This window comes from Megalops cyprinoides, chromosome 7 (genome assembly GCF_013368585.1).
Source record: "Megalops cyprinoides isolate fMegCyp1 chromosome 7, fMegCyp1.pri, whole genome shotgun sequence".
In the NCBI taxonomy this organism is placed as follows: Eukaryota; Metazoa; Chordata; class Actinopteri; order Elopiformes; family Megalopidae; genus Megalops; species Megalops cyprinoides.
The window spans coordinates 32,704,119-32,721,053 of record NC_050589.1 but is presented as its reverse complement, the minus strand read 5'-3'; the positions used below and the strand labels follow the sequence as shown (position 1 = coordinate 32,721,053).

General features: G+C 40.6%; 1 protein-coding gene across 1 annotated transcript; it reads left to right on the top strand.

Moving 5' to 3' along the window:
* Positions 1–6,198: 6,198 nt before the first annotated feature.
* Positions 6,199–15,764, top strand: zgc:171775 (STKc_p38 domain-containing protein). Its single transcript, XM_036532933.1, has 12 exons — positions 6,199–6,385; positions 7,093–7,222; positions 8,811–8,869; positions 9,644–9,755; positions 9,935–9,964; positions 10,370–10,417; positions 11,198–11,312; positions 11,931–12,002; positions 13,630–13,709; positions 14,219–14,297; positions 14,869–15,042; positions 15,134–15,764. The coding sequence occupies exons 1-12, from the start codon at positions 6,267–6,269 to the stop codon at positions 15,193–15,195; spliced, it is 1,080 nt and encodes a 359-aa protein (XP_036388826.1). The 5' UTR covers positions 6,199–6,266; the 3' UTR covers positions 15,196–15,764.
* The last annotated feature ends 1,171 nt before the right edge of the window (positions 15,765–16,935 follow it).

Below are 16,935 nucleotides of genomic sequence, written 5' to 3'. Positions count from 1 at the left end.
CAAAGAATGACCACTGTTGCCGGTAAATTGTCGCTTGATGGGCTACATGATTCATAAATTGGTGTTTTGTTTCACTAAGTTCGGAATTTCCAAGCAATCATGTTTCACCTGATTCACAGTTACATGTCCTACACAAACACAGGAAGCACTGAAGAGAGCTGCATGCGTTTACAAACTGTGCATCCGGCTATTTTTAACACCACAAGCCACACTGTACAACAAGATGGCTAATACTTATCAAAAGAAGCAGTGCATCATTCACTGATGACTCCCAATCGTATTGACAGACCCAAGGCTAGAGCCCACAACTAGCCATGCCTGGTTTGTGCAAAGACTATCAAATTTCAGTCCATCTTGCACGGAAGTCCCTAAGACATACTGGATGAAAATGATGTTCAATCTGGTATTCTCTACTCAACTGCAAGGAAAGGGTTTATTGGGACAATAAAAGCACACAACAAATATAGCACATAAACACAAAGCTCACATTCATGCTCAGTTTATAACAGGACTGTCAGCCCTATCTCCAGAAAAGAAGGGGAAGGGGTCTGAATGTTTTCCTCTTCAAAGTAACTGTGGATGTTGTTCACATGCCACTAGGATTGAAGGCAAATGTCCAATCGAAGTTACCTTCGAAACAAAGGTCCGTATGTGAACATGACCTTAGAGTAATAAGTAGATCAAAGTTTGCCACAGTGATGCCATTTTCAATAACAAAATCAATATATCTCTATTTTGTAGTAGTTTCCATATTCACTGTTTAGCATTTTCCACTAATGAGACGAAGATTGCCTGAACACATTGTTAGCAAATGGACAATATAAAAATAATGGACTCGATCTGACTTCTGTTTTCGGTTTTGTGGGTACAGTTTTTGGGAAAAACAGACGGCCCTCTCTGGGACACAAAGGGTAACAAACCTAAAATCTAACATTTTTATATCTGTTTAAGTGTACCTTTGGTGGACGTGACACTGCTCTACACACTATCCCCTCAATATGTAACCATGCTGTTCAAAAGTTAACATCCACCAATAGCTTTGTTCTTGCCCATTTAAGGTTGATTTCCGCAGATTAAAGGAGACGACACACATATGGTTGTCACTTCATTTCTGTCACAGAGGAACAGCAGCCAACATCATGGAGGGGCTCCGCATTGTTCTGACTGCTTTGTACTGTGAGTAATTTAATATGAAATACGAAATATCCTTCTCCTTTTCTTTTGGATCATGTAAAGTATTTGATTTGTTGATTACATTCTCGAATGTTTGCGACCTGTTTGTATCAGAGCGCTTAATTAATATAGTAGTTGTGTGCGCTACTTACTCTTAGCAGTATCTGGTACATATGTTCTTTATCCTTGTTTTTCCACTGGTCCAGGTTTTATCAGTCAGGAGATACTCGCTGGGTCATTAATGAGGAGATCAGTCAGTATTGGAGACACAACAGTGCTGCACTGTGACATAAAACACAAAGAGAACACGATTTGGTATGGACAACGCTGCGGAGAAATGCCAAACATCATTAGCATCCGTATAATGCATGGAAGTAGTCATGTGGCAAAGAAGGTCATCAGAGGCAATGGCACACGCTTCTCTGCTGATTTAAATCGGAGCAACTCCATGAGTCTGAAGATAGAGAACATCACAGAGGCTGATCTGGGACTCTACTACTGCACCTCAGGAAGAGGCGATGATGTGAAGGTTGGGGTTGGCATCATGCTCTTTCAAGAAGGTGGTCCGAATTCTGGTATGCTATATGTAATGAGCATCTACTGTGAACATTGTAAATGATGTATTTATTTTTCATCTGTTACTCCTTTTTATCTTGTAACATGATAAGAGTTCATAAAAAGTTCATCAGACGCAATGACCCGTGCCTCTCTATTGTATAAAATCAGATCAAGATCTTAGATATCTATCTGAAGATTGGCCATATAACTGGTAGTCTTCTTCTGTACTTCAGGTCTGGGCAATGATGTGAATAATGGACTTGGTATTCTGCTTATTTCTGGTTAAGGCCTTTAACTGAAGTTCTATTTAATATACAATTAATATAAGATTAAGAAACTTTGGAAAATACCTTATCCACTGCCATGTGTTGTATTTCAGGATCTCATTCAACAGAAATTTCCAAGGTCTTCTCCACCCCCTCCTCCACATTTTCCCCCTCTGTGGCTTCTTCTCCTGAGGCTGTGGGTCAGTGCTGGATCCTGCTGGTCAGTGTGTGTCCAATTTGTGCTCTGGTCAGTGCTGTCCTCTCCTCTGCCTGTGTCTACTGGACCTGTCACAGAAAAGGCAAGTTACTACATTATTTTTCTAGATAGTGTATACACTTTACAGACTTTCTTTCCCTTAAAAAGTTGTGTGAAGAACGCAATAAAACATCAGAATGTCATTATAGCCCTTCCTCTCTCCTACTTTGTTTCACTTGCCATGAAAGTATAATCTGTAAATTCTCTATATAAATTTAATTTGTGAAATCCGACACTGATGAAACGAAACCCTGGGCAAATACTTAATGCCATGACGCTAATGAACTAATACAATGAATTCAGAAAATCACATACGAAAGCTATAATCAAGTCTCATTCATTAGTTCCATTCAGGTTCTATAGACCAGCAAAGAAAGCAATAAAAATACTGTGTATATAATGAAACAACAAGAAAACACAACTGTGTAACAGAACAATTTACCATGTAAACAATTTTTACTGTGTAAAATGTTGAATGCTTTGTCAGAAGCAGCAGGATGTGAGACTCAGCAAACAGGAGCCCGTGATGGCAGTGGAGTCCGAGCACAGGTAATAATCACAATAATACATTACAATTCAGCGCTAACTGATAGAAAAGTTGTGCACTGTTGTTGCCTTTGAATTTTCTCCATGGCAGTTTTTCCATATGTTTAATTTTTTAAAATTGAGAACATAATCTTTAAGCAATCTCTTAATAATCTCACATAAAAATCAGCCAGTTTTTAATTTTGTTATTTTTGTTGATAGGAGGAAGATGGGGGGGTGCACTATGCCACATTAGACATCCCCACAGTAACCAAACGGCAAAAGACAAAGCGCATGACTTCTGACTCACAGAAAGACTTCTGCACTTATGCGGCAATCCATCACACTTGATGCTTTTTACTTTTTCTTACTGATCATCAGCTTCTGATGTAGGCTTTAATTATATACTTTTTTATAATGTTTAACTTCTCAATAATCATGTCTACAATGTTGACATGTTTTCTGTCTATATCTTTCTACCTACAGCTTAAAAATAAAATGTTTTTTTTCTCATACTGAAGTTTGTCACGTGTTCTTTCCAAACAATAATACTATTCCACAATATCATTTTATAATTGATACTGTGGATGAATTTAATTCAAAAACCATTTAAATGACCATTAAACCATTATTTTAAATTAAAAACCAAATCGCTTTTTTGTTGTTTTGATGAATTCTAGCAAGGACATATGTTTGCTTTATTTGGATGAAAGCTGTAGAGCAAAATGCATCTTTATATATTGTAAACTAATGAGAATTAATGACAGTTCCTCAGGTTCTTTGCAATACATAACAGTTCCTAATATGAGGAAGAATACTACTTTAATATGAAATCAAAACCTGTTTACAAATATATATGGGCCAATATAAAGACAAGGACTGACCCTTGATGGTCTCCAGTGGTGACTTAATTGATGAAGAAGCCCCATTTGAGGTGACAAAATGGTACCCCTTTTGGACCTGAACAGAGTCTTATCACAAAAACCAACAATTGAACATTAATCCATAAGTGTACTGTCCACTAGCGAAAAATGGCTATTTGCCACTGTCACTAGTAACATGTTTCTGGCACTCTTGAGAAGATCTGTTCCTGTTTTTGGCCAGACTGAAAATGATCATGTAGACATACTGTAACTCTGAAAAGGACAGATTTAAAAGAGGATGCAGGATGCAAGAAGTAGTTCTCACTGGTATAAAGTAATTTGTTTAAATTACGTGGGATACTGATCTAAAAATGTGAAAATAGTGAAAAAAGTGCTGATTTTGCGCTACATTTTGTGTGACATGTAGCTACTAAGACAGAACTTCCTCGTGTGGCATAAACTGCTCCAGTTACATGCTAACCACAAATTAATGTCTTACAGCTCTTCAGTCCTCACAAATAAAAGAGCTAAATTTTATTTACATTCAGCTGGCCAGTCTTATGAAATGTATCTCTGTTAAACCACAAAACCCAGCCCCCACATCACAATTTCCAACCACAACAAACAGTGGCCCAGGCTACAGAGCTGCAGGCTATTTGGTCTCAGACAAAACCTTCATCTGTCCTGCTCAACATTTTGCCAAAAAGAGGAAGAACATCTTATTTAAAAAGACATTTAAAATACTTTATCTTAAAGGCCTCATTTTAATGTCTTTACTTGGGCAATATCTAGAAGTATGAGAAGAGCACTAATACAGCAGCAGGTAGTGTGCCTTTTCCACCACCTAAAGTACTGAAAAGGAGAATGGACACCCGAACCATAGAGTTAATTGATCAAAGGCCCAACATGTGCCTGGCAAGAATCAAATATTAAAAGTAAAACCATTCAAAAAACTGTAAAGTCTTTCAATGGTGCCAGGAAGTTGCTGCAATCAGCAACAGGCCACTAAGCCTTAAGCACACTCCAAGGCATCACAGAATACATGGACTCTGCCTCACTTGTAAGACGCTTTGGATAAAAGCATCGGCCAAATGAATAAATGTAAATGTAACTGTAAGAGTACATGAATGCTTCTCTTGAGGTTTACCTGAGGAAGACATAACATATCATTGTCCCAGGCAAGACATATCTGTAGCAGCAAGATGTCTGTGATCATCAAATGATCATGCACCACTAAATTCACAGCTACATGTCCTACACCCACGCAGGAAGGACTGAAGTGAGGTGCACGCCTTTTCTGCACTCGTACACTATCCACCCAGCTATTTTTAACACCTCAAGCCACACTGTACAACAAGCTAATACTTAGCAGAAGTAGTGCATCAATCAACATCGTCAAAACGCTACTAGTAACTGTTAGGAGGTGTTGCAGCAGAGGTGAGCAGAGTCTGAAATCTGAGATAAGTCCACCCAACTCAATCGAGACTCAGAACAGAGATCTAGGGTTGCATAGGTTGTACAAATACACAGCCTTCCGTCTGATATATGTGATTCATTACCAAATTTTTGGCTTCCTGGAAAAAGTGAACAAATCCACATTTTTCTGAGAAAATACCCAGACAGTGTTTTGTTGGATCATGAAAGCACACAAAAGATTAAATCAAACACTTGCTAAATCCAACTAAACCTTTTCCCTAAACCCAAGGGACATTTGAAAGGAAATCGGTAAGTATGTAGCACTACATCTAAGTGCTATATAAACTGATTATTCTCCACTAGAGGGCAGTATAATAAATAAAGTTGTTTAGGTGAATGGCTGGATATGCTAATCTCCTTAGCATATTGTGCATGCACTGAATGCAAAAGGCAGCCTTTTACTTTACAGCTCAGTTTTTTTTTTTTTTTTTTTTTTTTTGGTGCAAGCAAAATATACAAAATATTTAAAACACAGTGGTGCTAAAATACCACTGTCTATTAACAAGTAACATGTTTTGATAATCTCTAAAATGTGATGCATAATAAGTACCAGATGCTCTAATGAGACACATTAATGGCTGTCCCACATGACTGCTGATTCTATTTCATCGTTGTCTCTGTGGAGGGCAGTCAGTCCCTTTCACAGGGCTCACCACCCCGGTCCAGGAGGGCCGTTTATTTATAGTAATGAATGACATTCAGCAGCCATACCGTACAGGTGCAGTATTCACACGTCAATTTGCTGTCTTCAGTGACGACAATAGCTAGTAGTGGAAAATACTAGGAAATTAAGGGAAACACGCATATCCATTTTTTTGGTAGCTGCAAGTACCTGTGTAAAGACGGTTGATTCAAAACAACAGGGGAATAAGAAAAGGCCCGATATAGTCCTGGAAATCTTGCTTGAAAGTGGCTTGAAATTTGCGTTTCAATGAGGGAACAGAGGTCAACTGGTTTACGGTACTGGAGTAGCGGACTCTGCTTACTCCAAATAAGTTTCCCTGTCACGTGACTCGACTTTATCTGAGGTGCGCTATAAGGTGGGCGTCTCCCAACCGTACTTTCGGTTACCTGGGTCACTTTGAGGAATCTAGACGGGCATGAAATAAGCTTGTGAGTCCAGTATTGAGTCGAGGACGAAAGACCGTGATGGCTTCCCCTGTAAAGGCAGGTTTCCACAGGCTGGAGATCCAAAATACAACGTGGGACGTTCCGGAGCGATACACGACGCTGAAACCCGTGGGTTCGGGGGCATACGGCACAGTATGGTGAGAGAAAATTGGAAACGGTCAGATGTCAATTTTATGTTTGAACACGATGAATGTAGCCATAGCCGTTCTAATCATTTGTTATATTTTTTCGATTTAAGTAGTTCCTTAGCCTTTAAAAGTAAGTCTTGATTTGCAATATTATGAGCACAGTATGGGGAGAATGTACGTAAAAATGCATGTTTTATCCTCTAATAATCGGAAAGTACAAGACGGCATTTATCTGCATCCCTTGTAAACTTCCTAAAATGCTCAAACTTAAGAAATACGTTTATAGCGAATCCTGAGTAAATATGCATGCCTTGAGGGGGCGTACAAGTGAAGGCAAGTCCCAAGAAGAGATAAACATCTGGAGTCCTCAAGCCTAGGCTAGGCTACTTGAGGCGACTCAGTTCACCAGTGCCACCTGATATAATGGCTATAATGTCTTCTTTTCTGTTAGCATTTGTGCAAGAGGGTGCTACACTGAAAGGTTGAGAATATAATATAATTAAATAATAATGCAATAGATTTGTGTAAACAGTCATCCATATGGCAATATTATATATACCTTGATCAGAAATATTTTACGATTCCTTGCATTTCATAGACCACTCTTGGCAGAAAAAACAGACATTATTAGTGCTGCATTACTCAATATGTGCGCTTAAATGCAGAGTTTACCCTAAATTACTCAAGGTTTAAGTCTCCCAATCTCTCCTCTTAAGTTCTGCTATTGACCAGAAAACGAAGGAGAAGGTGGCCATAAAGAAGCTCTATCGTCCCTTCCAGTCACTGATCCACGCCAAGCGTGCTTACCGCGAACTCCGCCTGCTGCGCCACATTCAGCATGAAAATGTACAGTATGATCCGTCAGTCTCCCTACCCTGAAGCTGTGTGTTCTGTTGTGTCGTTAAATGGAAAGAGTCCTTCCCTCTAAGCGACGAACTAAAGAAACTTTATTTTTTGCCATGGATTTTGTAAATACGGTAACACCGGGTAGTGTGCTATATCAAAGTCGGTGTGACAGGTGTTCAGCACTGCCTATCTCTTCATCATGCGTTTTGCATTATTTATCCGACTATTCGAGGGGCTGCTGCACACTGAAAGTATTACATTCTGGAAAATTGAAAATTAATAGCACCTTTTTTCCTAATTAAAGCTGAAGTGCACAAGGACAGCTTAAGGCACATCCTATGAACTTGTTTAGTCTTGACACCACTGCTTTAGGAGAAAACTGTGCTGAACATTTCATAAATCAGTGTGTTACCATGCAACTGTAAATACAGGAAGTGCCTTCATCTTTTTCATCCTACCAGTGTTGAGATAACAGGAGCACACCGACATACAGCTATACATTTTGCTAGAAAATCAACAGGGAGAGAAGCTAGAGAAGTAAAATGTAATTTAAACCTCACATGTTTAACTTGTTGCTAAAAGAGGGTATGGATTTTAATCTTTAATGGGCCTGCTTAGGGGTCCTGGTCCATTTTCAGCTGTCAGTTAATGTACAGATATACAATATAGAGCAGGCCAATTCAGTGTACAACATAAATGAGGGTAGTTCTCTAGTCGTGGTTAGGTTTGACACCTCTGCTCTAGGAGTGACCTGTGAGAAGGATTTCACAGGGAAGCCAAAATGACCTTTGAACTGTAAACACAGTGATTGTCTGCTCATCAACATTACCTTGGAAAAAACCCATAAGGCTGTCACCTTACAGTGAGCTTCTGTCTGACACTGAGATTTATATTCAGAGAAGCTTGTGAGAGGGGAACTACTGAAAAAAAAAAGTGGCTGAGGAATTTATCGAATGTCAGTATGTCTGCTTGTGGGCACAGACACATCTCCTGTGAATATCTAAAATGGATTCTTTTTTACTTATTTAACCTTGTAGGTATGATACATGTTTTTTTTTTTTCATTTCCTGCCAAACATGTTTTTGCTCATGCACAGCCATGTATGTTCAGCAATATTTCACTTATTGTGTTTATTTTAGGGGTTAAGGCAGACATTTCAGAATAGGATCACACATCGACTCCGGCTTGACAGACCTTGTTTAAAAGAAAGAAAACCACTTGAAGTGACCTCTGTAAAAGCCATCATCCTCTTATGTTAAGTGCAGCAAATCTGTTTATGGCCACCTTGCAGACTCACCAAACCTGTTCGCTAAAGTTTGGGAAAGAGTCAGTCCACTGGCCCCTATGGTTTTACCGTCTATGTTTGCAAAACCCTTGGAAGGCAACATATATCATACCTTCACAAACAGTAAATGTATTTGACTCACACACAATACTCAGAATAGGTTGGGGTCAGTGTTTGTGATGCAAGAGCTTTGTTTTTTCCTCAATAAATATGTCTGAAATAAACATGTTTCTCGTATGCAGTTTACCCTGCATGCTGAGAGACAGCTCCTTATCCCTCCTTTTTCCCCTTTACTTGGAAAAGGTGATCTGTCTCCTGGATGTCTTCACACCTGACTCCTCGCTGGAGAAATTCCAGACCTTGTAAGTAGGGAGCTGTGAGATTCAGCGCATTCCACACTGCGGATTCCCCGCTTGTCCAGACAGGCCTCCTGGTAGCCGAGCTCTGTGGCGGTAGCTGGGACGACTCCCAGAGTTCCTGGATTCAACCTCTGGATTGTGCCTTTCCCTGATAAGACAAAGCTTTGGGCGTCTTACGTATCTGTACAAATGGTTTTTCACGAAAGTGCATGCTCTTTCAGCGCTTGGCATATTGTGTGTGGTGTGTGTGTATGCATGTATTATGTTTATGTGTGTATTACGCTGCATCATTTGGACTCTCCAGTGATAGGGTTGTTCTGTTCGTATAGTTCATATTGTCACTTCTGATGTGGCTTGCATTACAGCTGTTAAGTAGCACAAAGTTTAAGAGAACAGCATGTGAGAAATGTAAGAACTTTGCCCCAGGGTCATTCTTAAGGCTAATCTCATTCATTTCCTTCCCCCACATTTGTGACGTACAAGCTCAAAGCAGTTATTGCTGGTTTATAATTGAGAATGCTTGCACTCAGCATGTACTCAAAGCCTACATAATTCAGTGGCTGATTTGTGATCCTGCACTCTGCATGTGTGTGTGCTTCTGCGTCAGTGTGTTTGTGTAAGAATAATGTGTAAGGCGATCCTGTGTATGTGTGTGTGTGTGTGTGTGTGTGTGTGTGTTTTAAGTACATGGTGATGCCCTATGTGTGTTTTAGCTAAACTGTGATTCCCTATGTGTGTGTTTTAGTTACACTGTGATTCCCTATGTGTGTGTTTTAGTTACATGGTCATGCCATTTGTGGCTCAGGACCTGGGTCACATTATGAAAAGGAGGAGATTGACAGATCGCATCATCACCTACCTCTTCTACCAGATACTACGGGGACTAAAGGCATGAGGCGTTTACTTCTTATCCTTTTTTACCTGTGTTCTGACATATGGGAAAAATCAATAATGAATCTGTAATAATTATATTCAATTAATGTTTACCAATATAGCAATATTAAATAGGGAGGTGTTTGAAAACATGCATCAGCATGAATTAATCATGAATCTTTTGTTTTCCTGCAGTATATCCACTCTGCAGGGATAATCCACAGGGTATGTATGCAGTTCTTACGTTCCATTGTGATCCTGATATCAGCCAAGGGTCAGCACAGCCTAATGGGACATTGTTTGTGCTGTCATTTGATTCTATTAACTTCAGCACATAGGCTTCTGATTGGCTGGTTCTCATGCAGCCACTGGCCCAGTAACAAGCTCATTGCAAATACATTTCAAACCAGAATCTTTGCTGTACACCAGATCATCAGATTCCTTATTCATTTGTTATACGTTATCACAAGTATATAGTAACACTCAAAACACACATTAAGAAAAACAGTTCCTCTTTTAGAACCATTGCTTTTTTTCAAGGGCGTTACTGTTCTTTATCTCCTGAAAATACATACTGTTTTACAAAATCAGGAGATCACCTGACTGAGATCATTGTCTTTTTCTTTCCAGGACCTTAAGCCCAGCAACCTTGCTGTGAATGAGAATTGTGAGCTAAAGGTAGAGTGAAACAGGCCCATTATGAGTGGTTGAAAAGGGACACAGCTTTTTTTTTTTTTTTTTTTTTTTTTAATAACACTTGATCTCACTGTCCCATTCAACAATCACGGATGATAGCTAAACCTAAAAGGTCACTTGTTTGAAACCTTACAGTCAAGCAGTCATGTGTGAGCAAACATAAAAACCGTGCACACAGGAGTGTGGTAAAGGTGTGATACGCATCTGGGGTCAGGCTAGTGGTCATTCAAAACCACTCTTAGGTGAGACGCACAGCTTGGCTTTCAGCAGCGTTTGCTGTATCAATGCGTACAGAGATTTGGGCCCGGTGTCCGTTGCTTGTTGTTGATGTGTTAACTAATGTGGAAACGTGTCTCTCTCTGTGTCTGAAGATAAGTTGAAATGCGTATGGGCATACATTGCTTCTTGCAACTGCACACACTCTGTCTCCCCCTCATTGTCTTTCTCAAATGGCATCCAAACAGACATATCATCAAAGAGCAAGGTAGATGGTGCTGATGTGTTGGCAGACTAAACCACAGTGAAATAATGCAACATTTGATTCACAAATCCTCATCAAATTTGCTACCCGTAATTACGTAGCAATGTATGGCAAGAATAATTTGCTGCCAGTAGCTGTTTTACCCTGTATCTGACTACATTTAAGCACACAGTAATGGGGAGACTGTCATGGCTACAGTATTGATAACAGTAAAGTAACAAAGATTGTTCAATCTGTTTATCATCTACACGTGTTTATCTATATCTGTCTGTTATTCTCAGATCCTGGACTTTGGTCTTGCAAGACACACAGAGAGTGAGATGACAGGGTATGTGGTCACTCGCTGGTACAGGGCACCAGAGGTCATTTTAAACTGGATGCATTACAGCCAGACAGGTGAGTAATTGGTCACAGGTATAACACCTGGTGTAGCAGAGGTGGCACAGGTATGCCAGGATTCTTGAGTAAAAAGGTGTTGCCCTCCAGGAACTGAGTTTTACATTTACATTAGATCTTTATGAACTGTCTTTACAACCCTATAATTTATAGTTACAGTAATAATGTCACAGTTCCTTTCTGTTCTCTTCAGAGGCATTACAAAGTCACTGAGCATTCTAACCTGCCAGAAGAGCACTGTCCCAGATGACTCTGAATGGATGGTATTGTTTAGCTGGCACTCTTGCAGGCTCATTCCAGCATTCCAAACAGTGTCTAGGAGATTAGTCCATCGGAGCAGACAAGCTCTCTTAATTTATTACCTCCACCAGTCATAACCTGCAGAGCAGTAATGGGCAGATATCCAAGTTACAGAAGCCAAGCGGTCATTGCATAAAGGAAATGGAGTGGCACTCTGATCTGTCTTAAGAAAACAGGCCAGAATGAGAGGGTACAACAGTTTGTCTTTGCAACCAAGACACAGTGTAGTCTTACAACTACTGTCGATATTGCAGGAAGTATCTTAACATAAGCTGGAGTATCCTCTGAGTGTTGCCCTGTGTTTTTCTTTCCCTACAGTGGATGTGTGGTCTGCAGCCTGTATTCTGGCTGAGATGATCACAGGCCAAGTCCTCTTCCCTGGCAGTGACAGTATCCTTTGGTGTCCAAAGTGACTACACACTGTTGCACTGACAGCAGATGGTTTGGTATCGTTTGATAACAGAAGGGATCCATGCAACATCAGTTATTCAGGGAGTGTAGGGAATGAAGTGCAGGTAGATGGCACAATTTTAATATCAAAGCTGATTTTGAAGGAGTTCAGGAATGTGCATAAATTTGGATCACATTTACTTGTTATTAAATGTACATATATTCACACACATACACATATGTACACACATAGTACACATTACAATATATAGTACACTCTAGCACAACTGCACAACCCTTTGTTATGATACACTACATGGCCAAAAGTATGTGGACACTTGACCATCACACCTATATGAGCTTATTGGACATCCCATTCCAAAACCATGGGCATTAATACGGAGTCCCCCCCCCCCTTTGCAGCTATAACAGCCTATAAAGTCTTCTGGAGTGTGGCTGTGGGAATTTGTGCCCATTCATTCTGTAGATGAGGTCAGGCATGAGGTCATGAGGTCAGGCACTGACGTTGGACGACAAGGCCTGGCTCACAGTTGGCGCTCTAATTCATCCCAAAGGTGTTCAGTGGGGTTGAGGTCAGAGCTCTGTGCAGGCCACTGGAGTTCCTCCACACCAAACTCATCAAACCATGTCTTTATGGACACTGCTTTGTGCACATGGGTACAGTCATGCTGGAACAGGAAAGGGCCCTCCCCAAACTGTTGCCACAAAGTTGGAAGCATACAATTGTCTAACATTTCTTTCTATGCTGTAGCATTAATGTTACCCTTCACTGGAACTAAGGAGCCTAGCCTAAACCCTTAAAAACGCCCAAGACCATTATCCCTCCTCCACCGAACTTTACAGTAGGCACTGTGCATTCTGGTAGGTAGCACTCTCCTGGCATCCTCCAAACCCAGATTCATCCATCAGACTGCCAGATAGTGAACCGTGAAGCTTTGAAGCTAGTGAAGCTTTGCACCACTCCAGCTGTCAGGTGGCTTTGCGTATAGTGATGTTGGGCTTGTGTGCAGCTGCTCGGCCATGGAAACCCATTTCACTGAAGCCCCCGATGCACAGTTCTTGTGCTGATGTTGCAGCCAGAGACAGTTTGGAACTCTGTAGTGACTGATCCAACAGAGGATAGGCGGCTTTTACGTGCTACGTGCTTCAGCACTCGGAGGCCCCGATCTGTAAGTTTGCATGGTCTACCGCTTCGTGGATGAACTGATGCTTCCACTTGGCAGATCTAGCAGGACAGAAATTTCGCGAACTGACTTGTGGCAAAGATGGCATCCTATGACAGTGCCACGTTTAAAGTCACTGAGCTCTCCAGTACAACCCATTCTACTTCCAAGGTTTGTCTATGGAGATTGCATGGCTATGTGCTTGATTTTATGCACCTGTTAACAATCGGTGTGGCTGAAACACCTGAACTCAATAATTAGGAGGGGTGTCCGCATACTTTTGGCCATATAGTGTATATATCAAACGTGCAGTGATACAAACATGTAGTAACAACTGTTAAACATGATGTCAGAAACAGGCAGCGTTGTAGTTAATAATTATTGCCTTGATAAAACACAGGCCAGCTCTGTTTGCTTTACAGCCTCCTTGACTATTTACTCAGGTATCGACCAGCTGAAGAAAATCCTTAATCTGACAGGAACGCCTCACCCCTCACTGGTGCAGAAGATGCAGAGTAAAGATGTACTGTTTTGGCCTTATTCCTGTTATCAGTCCTAAACTGCAGAACCAATGGGCACAAATGCACAGTGGCCAAGCCATAAAAACTATGAGTCACAGAAGCAGAGTGTTTATTGTTCATAAGAACTTGTGTGGCCCATAGCACTGTCCAGTGAGAAGCAACTTGAATAACCACGTGTAATGACAAGCCGTTTAAATCCGCTCACAATGTAGCAGTATGATTATTGTCAATGTTATGGGAACTGTAGTTCAGTGTAACTGCAGCGTTTTGCATTCATTTTAGTGACTGCAGACCTCATAAAAACTCTAAACACTTGTGTGGCTTAAATTTGGGGAACACTGCTAACAACAAAGCATACTGCAGGTAGGTTGAATCGAGACCTTAGTTACAAAGGCCAGAAGTATTGCATATCATTGAAATAAACTTTGCACAAGGTACATCTGAACTGCAACCATAATCACGTTGTAATAGCTTCCCTGTGGAAGAGGCTGATTGTGTGTTTCCCTGTCAGGCCCGTTCTTATGTGCAGTCCCTCCCCCCTCAGAAGAAGAAAAACTTCAGGGAGGTGTTCTCCTCCATGGATGGAAAAGGTGTGTGCGTGTTGCTACGGTTTATTTTAGGCCTGTCAATAAAGAGATGCTGCCATCTAGTGGACAAATAATAAGCAATGGACTTCTGCAGTGGGCTCTTGACTGGTGTTTCTCAAAGTTCTCAACACAATCCTGTCTTTCCTCACACAAAGAACCAATGCATGTATTAGCCTGCTGGACCATTTGTTAGGTGATTGTCTGTACTCATCAAAATATATTCACAAGCCTATTGGACCCAGGAATTTATAAATCCAAAGCACCCACACATTTACTGACTTGAGGAATGAGAATGTCTTGATGTGCTTAATTTCTAATTGTTGTTCTCTCTGTAAAATTGATAAATTTTTTAATGATATGGAAAATCATATATATTTTCCAGTGGCTTCACTAGATCCCTATCTCTGTACAAAAAAAAATAGTAATATGGTCATTTTAGTCCATGATATTTCTCTTCCTAAATTTATGCTGTGGCTGTCTTTTCCCTTTGCTCAATTTTCCACACTCCCCCTCCTCCTCTGTCTTTCCTCACTCTTCCCTCTCTCTGTCCACCTCCACCCCCTGACCACCCTAGCGGTGGAGATACTGGAGGGAATGCTCCTCTTGGACCCTGAGAAGAGAATGACAGCCAAAGAGGGCCTCTCGCACCCCTACCTGTCTGAGTTCCACGAGCCTGAGTCCGAACCCGATTCCCAGCCGTACGACGACTCATTTGAGAGCTTGGAGCTCGAAGTGGGAGAGTGGAAGAGTACGTATAGCCCTGTGTGTGTGTGTGTATATATAGATACATGCATGGTAGAGCTAAACAGTTGCTCCTTTCCTCTGTCTGTATTCACTAGGTCTTATCCACATGGAGATCATGACCTTCGACCCTGATAACCCCAGAGAAACCGCAACGTAGGGGACAACAGGACTTAAACTGAGAGTCTTAACACTGTCACCAACCAAAGAACTGCAGGATCCACAGATGGTAGACAGCTGGAAAAATATACTTGATGGGGACAAAAAACACAGCCAATTGGTTGCAGTTGTCTTCATTTCACACTAATACTCAGAGATCATGGACATATGAGATGGTCCACAATTACTACCTTTAATTGTTCTGGAAACTATTCCTCTTTTGTGTGTAGATTAAAGCTGTTTGCTCTTCTGAGCCATTTTTAACATAATTATTCATAACAGCACTGGGTGTAACTATTTTTAAAACTGTAACAATCTTCAAGCATGACACACACTATAGATATTGTGTTTTATACAATTATGTTTCAATGTACAAAGTATATGAGACCACTTGATCTGTGCCTGTACTCTACTCTTGAGTAAATCTACTACCAGACCCTTACAGTCTTTGTGAACATTATGTTTTGTATGTTATACTGTGTATGTTCTGTTGTGAGCCATCAAGAAATATTGTTCTGCTGCCATGATAAGTGTAATTTACTTGTGTTCACCAAATAAACGTGTACTGTAACTGGCATACAGGCCTCCATTGTGTTCATCGGTACTGAGACCTCCATCAACATGCAGCTGATAAGCACAATGCCATTTCTGTGGCCTGCCAACAAGAGGGAGATTTCCATTTCCTTTTTTCATGTAATTATTGTATTGAATTCAAAGTGTTTATGTGTGTAGCTGCACCACAGTATATCAAAAGGACTCACCTGATCACAGTGATCATAAAAAGACTTTTGGGCTTAATCAGAGCAGGTGTAAGTGATGTCATTTAGCGGCTACTTTTTGGCTTCCTGGAAAAAGTAACTACAAGGAGTATTTCTTTAGAATCCTTCATTCACTTGGTTGTGTAATGCACACAGGTTCCAGATTGGTTTAAAGAACAATCTCAGGACTTTTGTTTCTCCTGGGGGCACCTGAGGGGCCTCATTGTAATGGAAAAGTTCAGAATATGGTTATGTCATCTGAGTGCTGAATTTGTTTTGTACACTAGAGGGCAGTGTAATTAAAGAGGTAAGAGATAGGGATCTGAGGATGTTCTGAATTAACAACCATAACTGCGCAAGCTTCTGCATTAAATTTGAAAACAAATTTGTTTTTAGAATAAGATTATCAGTGAAAGAAGCAGATCCAGATTCAAAGCAGCATTAATGAACATTTTTACTTTGCCTTGCCATATAGAAACACTATATTTTCAGATCCATTAAGACATTAAATTACTGTTCCACCCCAAACATTTGCAAACTACAGTGTTAACATACACAGTGTATATGTTAAACCACAACAGGGAAAAAGGACTTTGAGAAAATATTCTAGGGCAGCTGAAGAGAATGGCAGCTGCCATTCTCCCTGTTACTTGTGATAACATGATACTCTGGATCTCCAGAGCTTCTGGGTTCCCCGGCTCAGACAGGAACAGACAGGGTCAGTGAAACTGGCAGAAGGTGGATAAATGGCCTGGAGGAGCAGGGAGTTTCCCACTGTACTTCCATCACACCTCTGTATACTTCTGTGTCTCAGCTCCTACAGAGAGATGTTTAGTACTCCACAATGATCCTTGTTGACAGTGTTCCATTACCAGACTAATACATGATATAGGAGTAAGCCAGAAAAGTGTGTAGATTTGACAGGTGGTGACTTTTCAGGAGTCCACATTCAACCAAACATGTCAAAAAACTGATGGGTAGTA